This window comes from Bactrocera tryoni, unplaced genomic scaffold, assembly GCF_016617805.1.
Source record: "Bactrocera tryoni isolate S06 unplaced genomic scaffold, CSIRO_BtryS06_freeze2 scaffold_25, whole genome shotgun sequence".
Classification (NCBI taxonomy): domain Eukaryota; kingdom Metazoa; phylum Arthropoda; class Insecta; order Diptera; family Tephritidae; genus Bactrocera; species Bactrocera tryoni.
The window spans coordinates 26,612,468-26,633,749 of NW_024395977.1; the positions used below are offsets into that span (position 1 = coordinate 26,612,468).

At 37.7% G+C, this 21,282-nt stretch overlaps 1 protein-coding gene and 1 non-coding gene across 11 annotated transcripts in view; both read right to left on the reverse strand.

Annotated features, from left to right (window-relative positions):
* Positions 1 to 945: 945 nt before the first annotated feature.
* The window catches only part of LOC120780668 (inositol polyphosphate-5-phosphatase A), a 530,962-nt gene continuing 510,625 nt past the window's right edge, over positions 946 to 21,282 (reverse strand). For 9 of the 10 annotated variants that reach the window (XM_040112928.1, XM_040112926.1, XM_040112933.1 and 6 more), the window contains one exon: positions 946 to 1,619. In XM_040112928.1, the coding sequence (XP_039968862.1) occupies positions 1,348 to 1,619 (272 nt within the window). In that variant the 3' untranslated portion in view covers positions 946 to 1,347. The remainder of the gene's footprint in view (positions 1,620 to 21,282) is intronic. The other variant, XM_040112937.1, reaches the window with a different exon arrangement.
* On the reverse strand, positions 12,713 to 12,919 carry LOC120781047. The gene has a single exon (XR_005705997.1). It is a non-coding gene; the product is annotated as a small nucleolar RNA U3 (small nucleolar RNA).

Below are 21,282 nucleotides of genomic sequence, written 5' to 3' on the forward strand. Positions count from 1 at the left end.
TAAGCCACATTCATAAGGTCCAATCAGTTTATTGAGGGTGGGCTTTAATCTTTCACAAAATACGCTCTATAGAACCTTTTATTCGATGGTGAGAAGGTTTATCCCACGGGATGTAGTGCAGGTCGCCTCCACACTGGTGCATCCTGGGTAACGCTAAATGGCCCGCGGCATTCACGGCCTTTCAACTCCTTGAGACGACTTTTGGCAGCGGACTGGTTTTTAAAATAGGAAAACTTTTTGGATCTCTTAGAACCCTGGGCTTGTGGTGGCGGCATTCTGGCACCTGAGTATGATGGAGTGACACCCATCAGAAATGGCTGTCGGGCTAATGTCGAAACTGTCTCCGTCCCGTTAAAACCCTGGCAGGCCTCAGCGTACTACTGAAAACTGTTTTTTTACTAGGGAGGGACGTATCAGTTGACCTGTTATATACGAGTATACATATATGTATGACTTTATTTTTTGGTAACTGCAGTTTTGTTACTCTGTGCATTTTTTCAATTTTGTTATATACTGTTGTGTTGTTTTAAAAATCGAAGCTTTCAACTTTTTAAAATATTGCGCATTCCTTTGTACACCGTTGAAATTTTAATTAATTTATTTATGTGCTTGGTGCCAGCGACAAAGAGACGATGCTGATCGAAATAAAGCGTAGTTTTTGATATCCAAACGAAAACAAAGATCCGTGGAGAGACAATGATCCCTTTTGTTGATAATGGGTGGTATCCATTTATGGTTGGTGCGATGTATTGGAGTGCGACAGGAGAAGGATTATCACATTTAGCCACATAGTACAAAATATAACAAAATTGGATTTTTAAAAAGATTTTGTAAATATTTAGGAAAACCGTCTACGAAACACGGATTGTTTATAATACCGGATTCAACAATACACAAACTTCAGAAACTGAAAATTAGTTGCAATTTTAAGTATAAAACAAAACATCTGTTATCATCAACATCAAGTAATTTAATTTATTGGTCAAAATGATGATATTTATAAAATATTCACATTTACGGAAAATTCTAATTGGGACTAAGTGAGTGTATTATTTACAGTTTAAATTGGGTATCTTTTTGTTCACATTATTTTGAAAAATATTAATTGAGGTCTGATTACCCCTTTTGCATTACTATATATTATATTTATATTAGACATATATCCAAGTATTTGAATAAGTTATATGTAATAATATATAAATAATTTCAAATTAAAGATTAATAAATATACTTTATATGATTCATGTAACTTCAATTTAAATTTTTTAATTTTTTCACAGCCAAAGCTGGGGACTGAACTAGCTAGAATATACTTGTACATATAAAATGAAATATGTGTGTGATTAATTAAAAGAATGTTTCTCTTAATATTGTAAATGCTTGTCCTGCAATGGAATTTATCCAGCTGGGGATTTCTATATACTCATTCATATTATTAGTAGAAAATCCAGTGTCCAAATTACTTTGAGTCGTAATATTCCTAGTTTTGTTGAGTTTTATAAACTGGTATGTTGGTTCGCTTTTATCAGGACATTTCAAAATGGTATGATCATTTGACCGTAAATTATTCGATATGTGATGCAGATATTTCCTCACACTTACAGGTGGCTTTATGATACCTGTAAAAAATTAAATATGAATAGGATAAACGAGATTTATATTGTCATGTATAATAGTGGTATTTTAAATAGTATAAAAAAATATTTAGATGTTGTATCCTATTGCTCAAACATGCCCTGCAAAATAGGCGTAACGAATGAATAAAAGTATTCATGCAAATCGAGATTCAGGCAAAGTGTGAATTTAGACACAATTTCAGTACTAGCCAGTGGCGAATCCAGGGAGGGGAGGCGGCGGGGCGCCCCCCCTTGGAACCGCAGAACCTGAAAATTTCACTCGTTTGCTAGAAAAATATTCTCTGCAATAAAAAATGAAAATACAACAGTGACACTCTTCTCACCAAATACACTATGGAAATCACAACAAGATACTATCCTAAATTGCATTATATGACCTGCCTAAATTTATTTAACCCTTCTCTGGGCGACTCATAGCGGAAGTACTAAATTCTGAATTGAGAAAGATTCGAATTCTTGAGTACAGTATGTGTATTTTTCGGCAAATTTCTTCGCACTCACCGGTCAGAAAATTCGCAACACACAATTCCGCCAGAAATTTACAAAAATGTATTTTATTGAACTTTATGTACAATTTTTATATTTTTGACTCGAATTATAAACTTAATGTTCGCACAATATGTTGGAGCTCGGGGTTAATCGCACTGCTATCGTTAGCGGATCGCAAAAAGAAGTAGTGACCAACTTGTTTCTCCGCCCCTTTTGTTCCCTTTTGGTTATGGTGAAAAATGCAGTGGTAATGTAGTTATGTGTGATGTGGATTGTAGGTGGTGTAGAGATGAGTGTGGTGAATGAAGCGTGCTAGTGACGTATATTTTAATGCGGTGAGTGTAGAGTGTTCTGGATTCGGGATTATTGTTGTGGTTAGGTGCTCGATGTTGGTTATGTGTTGTGTGGGCCAGGCGACTAAAGCTCATTTAGCCATCCCGGCCCCCCTAAGCGAATATTTCAGTCTAGAAGTCATTGCAACTGCTGGAGGGTGGCTACAACGGTGCTTAGGCCTGAGGTGCGGCGTGGACGGGGCGTTTGTTTGCTGGCGTCGTGCCGACGTCCTGTTCTGTTGCCGCCGAATACGGGAGGATGAAGTGGTTGGCTGTCGACGTGATCGTGCATCCCGGCTTATTGGCGATCGTCGTACTGCACTACGGTGGTGGCTACCAGATTGTTGACCGATGTCGTGTCTGGTGGTTCGGTGCAGCATGGTGTGGTGAGGCTACATACATATCTGGCACAGGTTTCCCGAAGTACACTCCTGGGTAGTGTGGGTAGGTGCCAGAAAATTGAGGCAGTGGCCGTGTGCCTGGACGATGCGCAGCCTTTGCTGTGGTGGCAAACCTTTAAAAATGGCGCAGTGCATCAACCGGTGCGGTCGACGACATATTGGGCACCTGATGCGCTGCGGCTCTGCTGCTGATATGGGCGTTGACGGCCGTGCTCGCGTTTCACTACGAGGACCCGTGGATGTGTTGGTTCGGGGAGCTGCAACTGGGCCAGCCGCAACTGGGTCGCCGCAACTGGAGCTGCCACTTGCCGTGGCACGTGGATAGTCGAGCGAATGGTTGGCATCGGAGCGAGTGGCATGTCAGCATCCATGTTCATCTGTATGGAAGAGTGTTATTTTAATTGTAAATTTGTTGCATAGATTGGATATGGGTATGGCTGCCACGTTGTGGCATAAGTGGATCGTCAAGTTGATCGACCATTAGGTAGTTTTGTTTGTTATTTTATAATATTTATTTTATCCGGTTTATTGGATGGTTTTATCGTTTACGTTTCGATCGGCGGTCGGTAAAAAGCATAGCTTAACGAGCGGTCTTGTTAATTTTCCTGATTGCGTACGGAGGTCGACTACGCGAATTTATACCGTCGGAGCCTTGGTAAGGCTTATCTATGCGGCCAAGACGCCATTCGGTAGGAGGAGACACTCGTCCTGTATCAGGACACAATCTCCAATCTTTGGCGCATTTTCTGTAATTTTCCATCGGTACCACTTGTGGAGGTCCTTGATATAGTCTTCTTTCCATCGGCGACTGAAATTATGATGGAGAATTTGAATTCTTTCCCATCTATTTAGCAAGGATAGCGACTCCACGCCTGTCTCAGGTGTGGCCAGAATGGGTGCTCCTTTTAGAAAATGCCCTGGAGTTAGAGCTGTGAAATCGGAGGGATCTTGCGAGAGAACCGTGAGGGGCCGTGAGTTGAGAACGGCTTCGATTTTAGTTAATAATGTAGTGAATTCTTCATAATTGAACTTGTAGCTGCCAGCTGTCTTTTTGAAATAAGATTTGAAGCTCTTTACAGCTGATTCCCATAAACCACCCATATGAGGAGCGCTTGCCAATTGATACCTTGAGGGGCGTACTTTTGTACGATGTCAGGTGATACTTGTTTAAAGAAATCCACAAACTGTTTTTCTGTGGCTCGTTAAGCTCTAATGAATGTTTTGCCATTATCGCTCATGAGTTTTGATGGTAAGCCACGTCGAGCGACGAAGCGAGCAAATGCCGCTAGAAAAGCCTCCGTCGTCAGATTAGTGCATAGCTCTAGGTGTACTGCCTTTGCCGTGAATCATACAAAGACAGCCACATAGCCTATCATGAGAGTGAGAGACCTTAGCATGGACGCCTTTATTTGAAAAGGCCCAGCAAAATCGACACCTGGTGTGGTGAAAGGCAGAGCGAAAGTGCAGCGTTCAGGTGGAAGTGGTGCCATAATCTGCGTTCGCATTTTTTGCTTATGCATAGTGCAGATCTTGCACATGATATACATTTCTTGATTTGGGGCTTCAGACGTGGGATGTAATACTCTTGGCGTAATTGATGAATAAGGTGGCAAATGGTGACCTCTCTGGTATTATTATGGGATGGCGTTCGTTATACGTAAGGCTGGAATTAGCAAGCCGGCCGTTTGCACGAAGCAGACCTTTCGTGTCTATAAATGGGTTAAGTACTAAGAGTGAGCGCTTTTTGTCAATTGGCTTCGATTCTCTTAGTAACCCCATGTCGCGGCTAAAGTAGCGCGTTTGGGTTGATGCGATATGAGCGACCTTTGCCTTTTGTAAGTCTTGATGCGTCAATGTGTCGCATTGGGGGCAAGTTGCTCCTTTAACTTTAAGTTTAAGCCGCTCTAAGAACTTGAGCATATAGGCGACTACTCTGAGGGCTCGGGGGAACGATGAAAATCGTTCAAGGATGTCATTATCATCCAATATTGTGTGGTAGGTGTCGATTTTTCACCTTTCTGAGGCAAGTATGTTGCCCCACCAGAGGGTGGAGGTGGCGAGATGCAGAGGTTTGCATCCTCTTGTACCTAAATCAGCAGGATTGTCAGCACTGGCTACGTGTCGCCAAGTGGCTGATCCTACTAGGTTAATTATTTCAGACGTTCGGTTAGAAATATACGTTTTCCACGCATGTGATGGTTTTTCTAACCAGGCTAGAACTATCTCGGAATAGGACCATAAATATAATTTGTATTTCGCCATGTTTAAGTGGGTCTGCACCATTGAAGCTAGTTTTGCTTGTAGCAGAGCGCCACAGAGTTCAAGTCGCGGGAGAAGTAGCGTTTTTATAGGCGCAACTTTTGCTTTTGCCGCTAGTAGGTGGCTTGTAGTTGCGACATCGCTTTGTGTACGCACATATATTGTGGCACAATATGCCTTTTCAGAGGCGTCGCAGAAGCCGTGTAGCTCCACTTTGTATTCGGGGGAATAGTTTACCCACCGTGGAATTTGTATATGCGAAATGTCGGTCAGATTATTAGCGAACTGGGACCATTTTTCTAAGCAAAGAGTTTTCACTTGTTCGTCCCAGTCAGTTCCGTCTAGCCATAATTCTTGAATCAGGATGTTTGCTTGTATCATAATTGGCAAGCCATCCTGCGGGGTCAAAAAGTTTTGCCATTGAGGATATAATTTGCCTCTTTGTTATGGCGGATAATGCGGTTATGGACTCTGTCGTGTATGAGAACTGGTCCGATATCGCATTCCATTGGATGCCCAGTGTTTTTGTTATACTTTCCTTTTCAAAGATAAGGAAATTAGTATCCAATTTGTTATCGTTTGATATATTTTTTAAGATACTTGGGTGATTAGCTGTGATCTTTTTTAGTGAAAACCCTGCGGTGTTGAGGGCCTTTATCACTTGTGATAAGGACTCGTATGCTTGTGAGAGGCTGTGGCTCTGAGACAGTATATCGTCTACATACGTTTGTGTTTTTAAGACTTGTGTTGCCAGAGGAAATTCTGACTTTGTGTCTTCTGCCAGTTCGTGGAGTGTACGAATGGCGAGGTATGGGGCACAGTTTACGCCAAAGGTTACTGTTTTCAATTTAAAGTCGCGTAGTGGACTATTGGCAGAATTTCGGAAAATAATCCGCTGAAAATCTTGGCAATCCTTATGTACCATTATTTGTCGATACACTTTTCGACATCCCCATTGAATACGTATTTGTATATACGCCAATTTAATATGAGGAGCATTAAATCTGGTTGGAGTGTGGGTCCCGTAAATAGAATTTCATTTAGGGAATTCCCCGAGCTAGTGGATTTCGAGGCATTAAAGACAACTCTAACCTTAATGTTTTTTTGTCAGGCTTTACTACTGCATGATGTGGCAAGTAGAATGAGTGATATTTGCCTTTTATGATTTTTTCGCATGGGCTTACTTCCTCCATGTGATCTAAATGGAGGCATTCTTCTAAGACTCCATCATAATGTTGTTTAAGCTCACCTTTTCTAAGTAGGTTTTTTTCCATACTCAGAAACTGCTGTATTGCAGAGGTGCGAGAGTGACCTAAGGGGAGTGTGTCTGGAAATTGTTGTTTTCGAGGTAGTCGTACGACATACCGACCATTATCTGATCTAGTAGTTGTGGCTTTGTAAAAGTCTTCACAATACTGATCTTCTGGTGTTGTAATTGAAATGGGGGGAAGTTCTTCTAACTCCCAAAATTTTCTCAATTGTGAATTGAGGTACTCGTTTGAGATTTCCTCAACTTGAGTTGTCATTGTTGTGACTGGTTCCGCAACTAGGCCACTTAGGACCCAACCGAAAATGGTATTTTGCGCCAGAAGTGTTTTCGAAAAATTTTCAACACCTGCTGCCTAATAGAAGGTCTATTTGAGCGGGGGTGTTGCAGTTGGGATCTGCTAGCTTTAGGTGTGTAACCTTTTGCCAATGCTTGCTATTTATATGATAGCTTGGAAGCATGTTCGTGAGTTGCGGTAAGACTATTGCATCTGCTTGAATGCGCTTATCCGGTTGGGGGGAAATTAGGGTAATGGGGCAGATTTTATTGTAGTTTTGAACTACTCTTCCGCCCATTCCCGTAATTTCAAAATTGGCTAATTTTGAAGGCAGCTGTAGCCTATTTTGTGCCTTAGACGCAATAAATGATCTTTGTGATCCTTTGTCTATTAAGGCCCTGAGTTTAAACAGTTCTCCTCGGTGTTCGATGGAGACGACTGCTGTTGGTAGTAGTACCATACTTTGAATCTCGCTGTGAAGCGTTTGAGTTTTTAATGCCTTGGAGCAGCATGGTGTCTCTTGGCAAAATTCGGGATTTTGTGTTTCGGGAGTTGCGGTTGCAACTAAACCCGTGACTCTTTTTGAGAAAGCGCTACTTTGAGGTGTGTTGGGAAAGTTATTTAAGTGCAACATAGAATGATGCCTTTTGTGGCAATATACGCAGTTAAATTTGCTTTCGCAATTATTGAGATTGTGTGAGTGAGACAAGCAGTTTGTACAGAGTCTTTTTGATCTGACAAAGTTGTTCCTTTCATTGATATTAAGTTTTTTAAACTTTTCGCAAGATTTTAGCTTGTGCCCTCCTTTACACAGTTCGCATGACGTTAATTTATTTTGTTTAGATGTGAACGATTGATTTTTAAAAAAGCTTCTGTTTAAACTGTTGCTGTTACTAGCTTGGGGTCTAATGAAACTTCGATTTAGGTCGTGTTGAACGTTTTTGGTTCTGACCGTCTTTTTATCTACCCTTTCCGCAATTTCGTATTGGGTAGTTAAGAAATCTTTCATCGCTTTCATCTGTTGCCACGTTGGGCATTTTCTTCTCGATGAGAGCGATTGCTCCCACAAAAGCAACGATTTTTCTGGTAATGCCGCGGAGCATATGTTTACCAGTATGGGGTCCCAATTGTCTGTGGGAATATTCTGTGTCGATAGAACCGACAAACAATTTGAAACAGTGCATTGAAGTTTTATGAACTCTTCACTTGTTTCTTTCTTAATTTTTTGGTAAGTTCATCAATATGGTGACTTTTTGGTCGACCAATATTCTTTTATTCTCGTATCGTTCTTTTAGAGCTTCCCAAGCCAAATTGAAATTGCAGTCATTTAATGCGAACTGTTTGACTATTACGCCTGCCTTACCTTTGGTTTTGTATCTGAGGTGATACAATTTTTGCGCTAGTGATAATTTAGGATGGTTTATGTACACGGCCGTAAACATGTCCCGGAAGGACGGCCATTGTTCATAACCTCCGTGAAATGTTTCTGTATCGCATGCTGGCACTTTAAGGTGAATGCCTGAACTCGCCTCTTGGCTTTGAATTTGTGGCAGCTCTACTCTCGGTTGTGGAGTAGGTGCAATTGCTTTAATTAATTTCAAATGATCGGAGATCATAGCTTTTGTCTCTTCATATTGGTCAAGGCAATTTTCATATTTGGCGTAAGCCGAGGATTTGAAATTTTCGGGTAGATCTGAGTCGTCAGTTTCTACTATCGCGTCATATGCAGATTGGAGACGTGTCCAGAAATTGTCAATATTTTGATTTTTGATTTCTAGCACCGATTCAGAGTTATCTTGAATCGGTGAAGATGAAAATCGAGTGCAGTATCTTATTAGGCTGTCACTCTCAGAAATGAATTTAGCGTAAGAAATATCTTTCCCCCTTTTTTGCTTTGTAGCACCTTGTTTCGAGCGTGTAGCTTCTGCAGGTGTACTTGAACTTTTGTCATCAGAAATCATTTTCGGAATTTTTAAAAATTGAGTAGATTTAGAATCTTTAGAGTCGGTGCTCATTTAGTAGCAATCAATAGATTAATAAAAGTGAATTTCTTAGTATAAGTTCAGATGAATGTGAAAACCCGAAAACTCTTTTACGTAAATAAGAGTTTTTATTTCCGAATTAACGATTATTTTATTGAAATACGCGTATGTCGTGTTACGCAGTATTTAAGAAATGTTTAATATATTGTATATTTTGTATGTGTGTATATATATATATGTATATATCGAGCCCTAACCGCCAAAAAGACGTAAGCACCATGATTATCGATTTTAGTTTTTTTGATAAATATCATAAATCAATAAATCATAGATAAAATATTATAATTTCAGATACCTTTGGTGAGGTGAATTGGGAGTTGACTACTTTTACTAGCAAACTAGTTAGCGGAAATTTTAAGATAAAGTTGAAATTGTGAAGAATTATTTCTCTCAATACCCTCATATTTCTCAAAGTACTTATGGAAGGTATTATAGTGCCTCCTAAAATTATATGCCCGGGTCCCCTTTACACACATATTACACAATAGACATTGCATATTACCAAGGCATCGGAAATCATAAAGCAATATTTGTCATTCATTTTGAACAAACACATATAGGTACGCGCATAAATAGTATCATAAAACAAGCAAGCGGCGCACGATGCTGCTTCGCTGTTGTTTGTTAATCAACTGACTGCAAATGTTCTTTGTCCCATGGTAGCCACAAACACCAAAGCGCCTGGATTGGATGGCATACCAAACAGAGCTCTGAAGGAAGCCATAAGCTCAAAACCTCTAGTATTCGCTAAAATGTACAACGCTTGTATAAAGGAAGAGGTATTTCCCGACTCTTGGAAAGTACAGCGTTTGGTTCTGCTCCCAAAACCAAAGAAACCACCTGAAGAACCTTCATCGTACCGACCTCTGTGTATGCTCGATACAATGGGTATCTTGTATAAAGGAAGAGGTATTTCCCGACTCTTGGAAAGTACAGCGTTTGGTTCTGCTCCCAAAACCAAAGAAACCACCTGAAGAACCTTCATCGTACCGACCTCTGTGTATGCTCGATACAATGGGTAAAGTGTACGAAAATATAATACGAAACCGCTTGGAGTTAGCAATCCAAAAGGCCGGCGGATTATCAGAGAGACAATACGGCTTTATAAGAAAGAGATCCACTATTGACGCACTACGAGAAGTCGTCGATACTGCGAAATGTGCAGTAAGTGGCAAAAGATGGAAAGGTGGCACAAAAAAGTACTGCGCGCTGATTACCCTGGATGTCAAGAATGCGTTCAACTCGGCAAAATGGGCAGACATAATCAAAGCCCTGGATGAAATACGGGCCCCTGAATACCTCATAAACATAATAATGAGCTATTTTAAAAACAGAAGGCTGATTTTTGGTACGGACGAAGGCACCAAGAGCTACTCTATCTCGAGTGGAGTACCCCAAGGGTCAGTGTTAGGCCCACTATTATGGAACCTTATGTATGACGGGGTGCTAAGAAGACAGCAACCAGCAGACGTTAAACTAGTAGCTTATGCGGATGATCTCATGGTCGTAGCAGTGGCCAAACATTTAGCCGACCTGAAAAATAAATGTAACGAGTGCTTAAATGGCCTACGCCAATGGTTCTCTTCTGTGAGTCTGAAACTGGCGGAGGAAAAAACAGAAGTTTTACTCATAAGCACTAGGAAGTTAGAAGAACGAATAGAGCTCACCATAGGGGAATGCGAGATTACTGCGCAGCCGCAACTGAAGTATCTGGAAGTAATATTGGATTCCAAATTAAAATTTAAAGAACACCTGGAGTATTCTTCCGCGAAGGCAAACAAAATTTATAATGCCCTATCAAGAATGATGACCAATAGAGGCTGTGTGCGTTCCAGCCGGAGATTCTTAATAGCGAAGGCAATGAGTTCTGTAATACTTTATGCAGCACCAGTATGGATACAGGCAATGGATATAAAATCTTATGCTAAACAAATAATTACAGTGCATAGGCTTTCTGCAATTCGGGTAATAAGTGCTTTCCGGACTATATCAACCGACGCTGCTGAAGTATTAGCCAGCATGCCGCCTATTGACATCCAGGGAGACGAACTCGAGCGTATATATCAGCTATCAACGCCTAAAACAGTATCGGCAAGGACAGATGAGAGAAACAAGAGCATTAAAATGTGGCAGGAGCGGTGGAATTCCTCAACCAAAGGGCGTTGGACTCATCGACTTATACCGGACATCCACTCGTGGATAGAGAGACGACATGGGGATCTAGATTACCATCTGACCCAAATACTTAGTGGACATGGATGCTTTAGAAGCTACCTTTTCAGATTCCACAATGACATTAGTCCGAACTGTCCGACGTGTACAGAGTATATAGAAGACTCGGAACATGTACTATTATATTGCCCTCGATTTTAGAATACAAGGGAAAAGCTAAAAACCACACTCGGTGGTAGTTTTACAGTCAATAATTTAACGATACTCATGTGTCAGTCGACTGATAAATGGAAAGCTGTCAGCGAAGCGTCAGCATCCATAATGACACAACTGAGACTTTTTGAACAAATTAGGCGTCCGTCAGTCCGCACAATAGATGAGACTTAAATGTCCTGTCCCTCCCACGAAGTAATACTTAATCGGTGGTCCCGTGGGAGAGTCTTGAGTTGGGAGTAGGTTAGGTTTAGTGGATTAAAGTTCCGCACTCCGGCTTTCGATGCTTCCCCCTACTATAAAAAAACAAAAAAAAAAAAAAATGGTAGCCACTTTACGCTCGCGGTTACCAATACATCCAAACATTTCATTTGCCCGTCTCTGATTTCGACGCATGTACATATTTCGTTTGTTTACATATTTTGTTACAACGAAGTGGTGCTTACGTCGTTTTTCGATTCAACATATAAGTTTTGATTAGCGGCAAAATCGCAAAATATTTTACTTTTTATCAGTGATTGTGCAATATGGAATTGTGTCAACAAGTGGTAAGTGCATTGGTTTGTTTTTGTGAATATATTTCGATAAATTTCATTTTATGTTTTGGTGTTGTAATACTTTGTTTCAGATTGCATTCAAAAATGGTTTTGTTTCATACAGCGATACTGATTCTAATCATTCTTCTGAGCAAAAAACTTATTCACAAACAGAATCCGAAAATGATATTGAAGAAGAGATATGTGTGGGCAAAAGAGGTTACAGAAACAAAAGAATATTACCTAAGAGATTACAAAATAAAAAACAACGTGATACTAGTGTTCAGCCGAATCCTTGTATAAATAAAAAGTGTGGAAATCTTTGTGATGATAAGTTCACCGAGTCAGATCGGTTAGCAATAAATGAACATTTTTGGGGCTTCGGCAACAAAATTAGACAAAAAGACTGGCTCCTTTCGTGTATAACACGGTTATCCGTCCAAAGACGAAGAGGTGATAGTAACAGAAGGCAATATACGTATAATTATGCCATTAATTATAATGATAATACTATCAAAGTGTGCCAACAGTTTATGCTGAAAACGCTTCACATATCGGAAAAAAGTTAATATTGGCTAGAAACAATGCGAGTGGTTTGAAAAGTTTTAGTGAGGGGGAAAAAAAAGGTGCGTGGAGTCCCTACGCGCGGATGAAGTTATACTTCTTAGTGATATTCCAAGAAATGCACATCATTTTGTATGAAAGAAACTAGAAAACTTAAATTCACATTTTATAAATTTATTATCTCCCCGAGCATGCCTTTGCCAACAAGTCGTCTTTTCGTGACGATGGCAAAAGCTAAAAATCATAAATTGCACAACTTTCTGGTGCTTCTCGCAAAAATCTGCGTCGATATGTATTCACGATCATACGTACGTGTACGTATTTACGCATGTTTGTAGGCTGAGCTGCTACAGCGGCAAGGGGTGACAATCGGCGGCCATTACTTTACTTATGCCATAGAAATTCTATTGCTACGAATATGGAAATGACAACGAAATAATGCAAGTATGCATATTTCTAAAGGTCATTAATTTCTTTGAAGACGCAGAGCATTTCAACCAAAAGAAATTTATTCATTAAAATCACCACTCAGAAGTCGTTTTATCCGTTGTAAGCGAACGATTTTCGAAGAAACATCATTTTTATTATGCCACAAGACAAAATTAGAAATGAACTTCTTAAACCTCACGCTGTCAGATAAAACGATATACATACCTCGTCATCGCGGGTCGATTTCCAAAAAATGTAAATGAAGACTAACTACAGAAATAATCCTGTAAAGTATAGCCATAATTTTTCAACGGCCAACGCAGGGTATTTCAATAAAAGGGCACATAAAATAGTTGAGAATTCGCAGAAATGAAAGACAAAGGAAAGAAAAAGGAGTATAACTTCAATAATGAACAAGCATACAAACATACATATGCGCAGCAGCAGCAAGGAAAGAGGTAACAATCGGCGATCCATTGTATATTTCGCTCGTGCATAACCAAACCATAATTAGGGCAACGCAATTCAAGTGTCAAGGGTGGTGTTGGTGGTAAGCGCTTGAAAAGTTACGACGAGCACGTAGGTACGAATCCCAACAAAATTTATTTTTAATTGAATATGTCACCAACCAAAAATTGAAACATTGTTCTACAAAAACAACAACAGCATAAGCATGGCAACATTGTGTTGTTGGTAGAAAAGCCGAGCTGTGCCGAAAGAAACGAACAAACGATAGCCGATTGTCAGCGCTTCACTTGCTGCTCGAACATCTTCGCAGACAAGGTTGCGTAGATTCATATTGAGCAAGGTTGCGCAACCTGAATCTATCGCAACCTTTTCCAAACTCGTATAAGAAGTATAACTTCAAAAAATCTACGCCTTAAAAAAGTCTGACGAGTCCAAGGTTGCACTTTTAAAATCATTTATTGAACAATTGCCAGTAGTTCCCTCGCATTATTGTAATAAAAGTAACAAGCTGTATCTTCCTCAAGAATTTCGCAATATAAAAGGATTATATGATTGCTATACCAAGCACATAAATACTATTAACCAGGAGTCGTCACTATTATCCTTAAGAGTCTTCCGAAATGTTTTTACAAATAGTATTCATATCGGTTTTCACTTGCCTAAAAAAGACAAATGCGTACCTTGTGAAAATTACAAAAACCTGGACAGCGCAACACAAAACAATTTAGAGCAAACTGAAGAATACCAAACACACATAAGAAACAAAGATAAGTGTAAAGAAATCTTTTTAGAGGATCAAAAACAAAGTAAAGCCAATTCGTCCTTCCTATGTGCTAGCTTTGATCTGCAAAAGGTTTTAAATACACCCCATGGAAAAAGCATAACATTATTTTATTCTCGAAAGTATGCATACTATAATGAAAGCGTGTATGAAAATGGCACCAGAAATGGTTATTGTTTTTTGTGGAGAGAAGCTGACGGAAGAAGAGGATGTAATGAAATTGAAAAGCTATGCTTTCCACATTAGTATATTTTCTTACAATTTCGAATTTTATACACAACATACAAATTACGTATTTGTTACCTGGGCATACTATGATGCCAGTTGACTCTATACACAGCACTATTGAGGCATTTACTCGCGATAAAACTATTTGGGCCCCTAGTGAATGGTATACCATGATTTCAAACGCAAGAACTAATCCCGAAAATTATAAATGCGTTATTATGAATAATTCTGATTTCAAAGATTGGAAAACATTTTCTCAAACTATGTTTCCCACTTCAATTAAAATCTCTTTTCCAAAATTACGTTCTGCTTCGTTAGAAAAAAATAATCCTATCATGAAACTTAAGTACGGATATTTTGGCGATTCCAAAATTGAAGAATACGATCTTAACTCCATTGCAAGATCAAGACGAAATAATTCTTTAATAGAAAATGGACCTCTACGTTTATATGATAATTTATTAAAAATTTCTTCAAAAAAATACAAAGATCTAAAAACACTATGTAATAAAAACACAATACCTACAAGATTTCACAGCGAATTTTTAAATTTAAAATACGATGAAATTATTAAAGATGTTCTACCTGAAACTGATCAAGAAGACAATTAGTAATTTCTAGAAAGCCAATTATTTTTAAAACTATTCATTTAAAGTTTAAAACTATTATTATTTATATAAGTTTGCAGTTAAAATTAATTCTGTACTCTAAAGTATTTTCATATTAATTTTATTTTTTATTGACACTAATGAATTTAAGGATAATTTTTTATTACACGAAAAAATTTGAAAAATTAAAAACAGAACAAAGTTTTTTTTACTAATATCATTGGGCGTAACCGCCAAAACATAAATTAGTAGCTATCCAGCATGACAGCAAAAAAGACGTAAGCGACATTAATACCCGTTAGCTTGGAAATATATAAAAAAATAAACACAATGTATAGGCTATGTTCGTAAATGCATCATGACGCGCATCATGACGATTGCATAACAAACAGAACGTTCAGAAATGCCAATATTGCAGCACTGCAATAATCAAGCGTTCGAAAAAACAGAAGTGTTGTCAGCTGTCACTCATAACTTCTATCAAAAAATTGTTTACTGCATTTAACTACGATGTCTGACGAAAAGTAAGTGCAAAACTGTTTTATTTTAATTTTTGTATTGAAATTTATTTAAATTATGTTAATAATAATTGTATAAATAATTATTTTTAAATCTTTAGTGAAAATCTCAGTAATGCGGAGACACAGTTATTGCTAAGAGTACGGTTAAATATGGAGGACGAGTTTAAATCGGGTAGAAGGAAAAAAAATGTATTGTGGAAGAAAGTTGTGACCGAAGTTAAAAATGTAAATGAAAACAATAAAAATTAAAATGAAGTTCATCAGAAAAGTAATAAAAAAATTTTTCAAATAAAGGAAGGTGAGGTAAAGTAAATTTTTTATGATGAAAACAGAGTGGTAAAATAGTTTCTTCTATCGATTCCATTGATATCATCTGAATCAACACGGCGAATGGGGGCATCTTGAATTCCTTCGATTTCATTGTTGGTTTCCATATCAGCATGTGTTATTGCATCGTTAATATGTTCAAAATAACCTCCCTTATTTATGATAAAATTGTGTAAGATAGCGCAAAAGAGTATTACATTAGATGTACATTTAATGCTCGAAGCTTCAATATAATTTAAAATTTTAAACTGTTTCTTAAAAATCTTGAAAGTTTGTTCTATAAATACTTTGTCTTTTAAAAGACAAACATTTGTACCTACAAATTTTTCTTTTTGATTTCAATACCCTTCTTTTTCTTAAATTTAAAGAAAATCTATCATTTCTTTGCTCACGAATTTCGCCTAGTGTTAGATTCAGCAAAATTTCCATTTTAGTATTATATGCGTTCAAAAATGCAAACAAATGTATCTGCAAATTGTCAAAAATTGTATAAGAAGTATCAAACGTCAAACTTGCAGTGTTGCTACTGTTGCTTATGCTGCAAGTCATGATGCATTTACGAACATAGCCATAGTTAAGAAGTAGCAGTGCATACATACTCAATTCCACTGCACTACTTCTTCCTGAACCAAAGATTTTAAAAAAAATCTTCCCCTGTATAATTTGTTTTTTGGCGCTTACGTCTGTTTGGCGGTTAGGGCTCGATATGTTTATACACTTTTTTTTTTGTTTGCGGACTTATTCGAATGCCCTCGTATAATATAATTGATATATTGTAATATATATATGTGTATTTATATATCTGTATATAAACCCTTTTTTTTTTTTTTGGTTGCGGACTTATTCGAATGTCCTCGTATGCACTTTCGTAGTTACAGGCGTCAATACCCTTTGTATATGTGCCTGGTCTGTATGTAATGCGCTATGGTACATATATTCAAGTAATTTTATTGCTTGTTGTGTTTTTACGTTCTTCCGTTGTTGTAGGCGCGATACGATCCAAAAGAGAGTTCACCATGCGCAAGTGTTCATCTCTTTATGCTTCGTATAATATAAATCGAGTTATTACTAGTTAATATGTATGTATGTATGTATGTTCGAATTTATTATTTCTTTTATTTCACTTTAAGCCTTTTTATTGTGCCGTTTTTATTATTTTAGGTATACTGCTTACTGTTTTGAGGAAGAGAAGAGTATTGCGGAAAATCTTGCAAGTGGATACTTGAAATTAAATTGTTGTTAAATTAGCTTGTTACGTGTGTTCGTAACACTGGGGTAATCAAGTAGGCAAATAATATATAATTTTTTTTTTTACTGTTTTATGTATATAGATGATATACATATATAATTAAATTTTTCTCGGTTTGTACCGTTCAAACGGATTATCGTAAATATAAATCCGTTTGTTATCATACATATGTATGTACATTAGCGTGGGTCAATTTGTATGGAACAAAAAAAATGCACCAAGCGGTTATCAAAATCGTAAACTACGATGAATTCTAAGAAAATTTGCCCAAGAAACCATGGCTCTAAAATCAAAACGGAGCCTCCGGTTTTTAACGAGAAACTTTTAATTTTGTTTTTTTTTTTTCAACAAATGAAATGAAATCGGACGAGAACCGATGTATTCAGCGAGGTATGGTCGTTGGCCGCTGTGGTCGGTGTGTGTATATGTTACCTATCCACCCATAAAAATTAAAATAATAATAAATAAAATTCAAACTTTAATAGCTTTCATCTTCCGCGAAATCGTATTGCAGTTAACAATATCATTTTATATCTATATATAAAGCAAAAACTTAACTGTTAAGCGCCAAACAAAATATAATATACTTCCAAAGTTCAGAATTAATTAGTTTTAAGGTCTTGTTTGCTGTCCATCCTAGATGTTGCGTTTCGACTTGCAACCGTGACTGCCATAACATCATCGCGATTTTTTTCTATAGTTCGACGTGAAACGCTAGTCAGCAGTTGCACAAAGCGCTCGGTTCCTTGAATATGTGGAGGAATTTGTGGATCCGGAAGTGGAGGATTGTCAAATTCTATGTATTCGAGCAAATGGTCATAGGGTATGTTTGCAGTGAAGGGCGGCTCCGACAAAATGCTATTATTATCTAAGTTTATCATCTCAACATAATCAGTGCAGTCAAAATTTATAGTTGGTTTTTTGTAAGCTCTTAATTTTGTTGGGTCGTAAAGTTTTTCACGATAGTACAAAATTTTTTTTAAAGCCCTCTGGCGCACTTCCTTTCTGGCATCAAAAAGCATTGTTAGTAGAACATTTTCTGAATGTGCAAAATATGAGTTATTTTGAACAACATTATTTACAATTTCGCGCAGATTTTGTGGTAAATATTGCGTTGAATAAATATATTTACATAAGAGTGAACTGCCATATATTACCGAGTTGTAATACTTAACATTAAAGTACATAGGTACGTAAACTTTCATGACAAACGTTGCTTAATTCTTAAATTTTCGGATGGTGAATTTGTTGTGACGTACAATCGCAGAAGTCTACTAGCTTTGGTTAACCAACGAGAGTGAACGATAGGTCCAGGTTTCACGTTGCCTAAATCTTCTGGACAGGAACCAATATGAATAGCGTTGGCTATCCGATACAAATACTTAACGTCCGTTGAAAGAGTTTTTTCCTGTTCTGACGACAAGGAAGGAGGCATATTCCCCAGCAAAATACGCTGAAAGTCGGGTACAACCTACAAAAAGAACAAGTTACTTATTTAGAACCAAAAATAGAGATCTTTATTAAAGTACTAATTCATTGCTTACCTAAATCTGTTCACAGGTTTCCATTAATTTTGTCAGAGCTCCACTGTCAGTTCGCGGTCCACTTGTAGTTGATTTTTCTAGCGCGCAAAATAAGTGGCGAAAAGGTACCTCATTAAAATGTAACAAGCAAACAAACCAGTGCAATGGTCTGTCTAACAGTACTTCAAACCGTCGTAGTATGCCGTTTTCCGTGCCAGTATTGCTGACTTCACCGTCGCAGCAAATACCAACCAGATCGAAAAGAGCTAAGTTCTTTTTAACAAAGAAGTCATATAGCAGCTTTTGTTTTGTACCAGCGTCCTCAGCATTGAGTGTTAAATGACCCAAGAGTTCGGTTTTAGGTTCTCGCACAACCACGATGTGAGATTCTTTAACCACTTTTGGGTGAAGCTTATGATTAACCTTCTCCATTGTCAATGATTCATCTTTTCAGCCATCAAATGAGAATGCCAGCACGCTGGAATCTCCGCATTGTTTTTGAAGCACAGAATCCCTGATTTTTTTCTTCTCTCGCGCTACTTTACATTTGTCCACAATAATAAGTTCCCCATTGTCGTCTTTGAAATCTATATCTTTAAAAAGTGCCGTAGCCAAACACGCAGCAACTCTGTCTGACACACCAAATCTGTAGCACATCATAGCATAATTGGGGGTATCAAGTCTTTTCGTATACGGGCCGCGCTTAATAACAATTGGCTTTTCTGCATTCGGTGTTTTGAACACAAGATCTTCATCAACGTCCATATCTGATGAGTCAGGCCGGTAAGATGAATATTCAGTAGCTGTTGGAGCCAAATCCAAATCAACAACATCCGCCAGGACCGCTGGAATTGTCAGTTTCTCGCGGTATGCTGATCAGTCAAAAATTCGTGTAAATGATCAGGCATCAAACCACATGAGCAACAATTTCTTTGTAAATCGCACTTGCATTTTCCAATATAGAATAAGTTGTTCATAGTCTTGATAAATGCGGTGTATTTTTTAGATGTAGACGTGCCTTTTGTTTCTTTAAAATATTTATTCAGCAAGATTTTCAGCTTGTTTATTACGGGTTTCTTCGTCATTATGCCAATATTCAATTTGCTCCAAATTTCAATCAATTTATCCGCCACTTGTGGAGTAAAAGATGCGTACGAAAACATTTTATTTCTATTTTTAGACCGACCACTCAAAAAAAAAAATATTTTAAAACATCGCGGCAAGTTGGGAAGTTTAGTTCGTGTAAATCACTTGGCAAACCAAAAGCACTAAAATTTGGATCTGACATATGCTTCAAATATGATTCCGAGAGATTTGATAATGTAATATCTTTAGCACAAGAACTAATTGATATAGGAGATGACTCCATAATTAAAAGACGCTTAAGTTTTGCTTTAAAATGTTAGAACGCGAAAATCAGAGGCACACACTTCTTCCTTGAGTAAAAACTTCTAACTGTAATATTGTATCAAAATAATTTAAAGCGATGGTTTCGGAAACAATTGTTCTATTAGTAATTCATCAGCGTTGCTTTGCTTTCTCTGAGAAGTTGATAAAATCATAGCAAACAAATAAAATAATAAAAAAACAAGTGCAAATCAGACAAACAATCGACAGTGTAACAGAAATTGGAATGATTTGGTTTTCTGGCTGCAATACAACACCGAATACCAAACTCAAGATGTTTCCCTTCAACAGTTATTAAAATTTCCGATCTTTAGTGTTTTCAAAAATTACCGTTATATGGGAGGTGGGCGTGGTTATTATCCGATTTCGATCATTTTCCAGATATCTCTTAAGTAGACATTGTGTAATATGTATACCAAATTTGAACGAAATCGGTGGGGTGGTTCCAGAGATATGCATATGAACTCATAAATGGGCAGTGCCACGCCCCCTATAAAAAATTTCTGTACTGTCGAATTTTCTGCTTATATACAACATCACATACCAAATTTGAGCAAATTAGCTTCGATAGCTACAAAACAAGCAAACAATCGACAGTGGAATAGGAATTGGATTTTTTTTTTTGCAAAATACAATATACGAAATTTTCTCGCTAAAAACCGGAGGCTCGATTTTCATTTTAGACCCATGGTTTCTTGGGCAAATTTTCTTAGAATTCATCGTAGTTTACGATTTTGATAACCGCTTTGTCAAGAAAAAAATTGACCCACTCTAATGTACATACAAATAATAAATAGAAATAAAAACGATACACTTACTTTATCTCGGGGTTTTTTGGGGGAAAGTAAGGTTTTGGTATGTTAGCCTTGTGTGCTCCAGTTTTCCTGTCTCGTAACTTTTCACTTCACCTAAATTTAGTTTTATTCTTTTTCTTTCGTTTTTTTTTATATGTTTAATGTCATTGCAATTTTTATGCTTTACAATTTTTAATTTGGTTTTTCTTTTTTTTTCCTATAGTGCCTTTCTGTAGGCTCGAAGGACCATGTATTTTTCGGCTAATTTCTTCGCACTCACCGGTTGAAAATTCGTTCAGAAAATATATAAAAAAGGCAACACACAATTCCGCCAGAAATTTACAAAAATGTATTTTATTGAACTTTATGTAAAATTTGTATATTTTTGACTCGAATTATAAACTTAATGCTCGCACAGTATGTTGGAGCTCGGGGTTAATCGCACTGCTATCGTTAGCGGATCGCAAAAAGAAGTAGTGACCAACTTGTTTCTCCGACCCTTTTGTTCCCTTTTGGTTGTGGTGAAAAATGCAGTGGTAATGTAGTTATGTGTGATGTGGATTGTAGGTGGTGTAGAGATGAGTGTGGTGAATGAAGCGTGCTAGTGACGTATATTTTAATGCGGTGAGTGTAGAGTGTTCTGGATGCGGGATTATTGTTGTGGTTAGGTGCTCGATGTTGGTTATGTGTTGTGTGGGCCAGGCAACTGAAGCTCATTTAGCCATATACATATAGTATATGCCCGCAGAAATATCGAA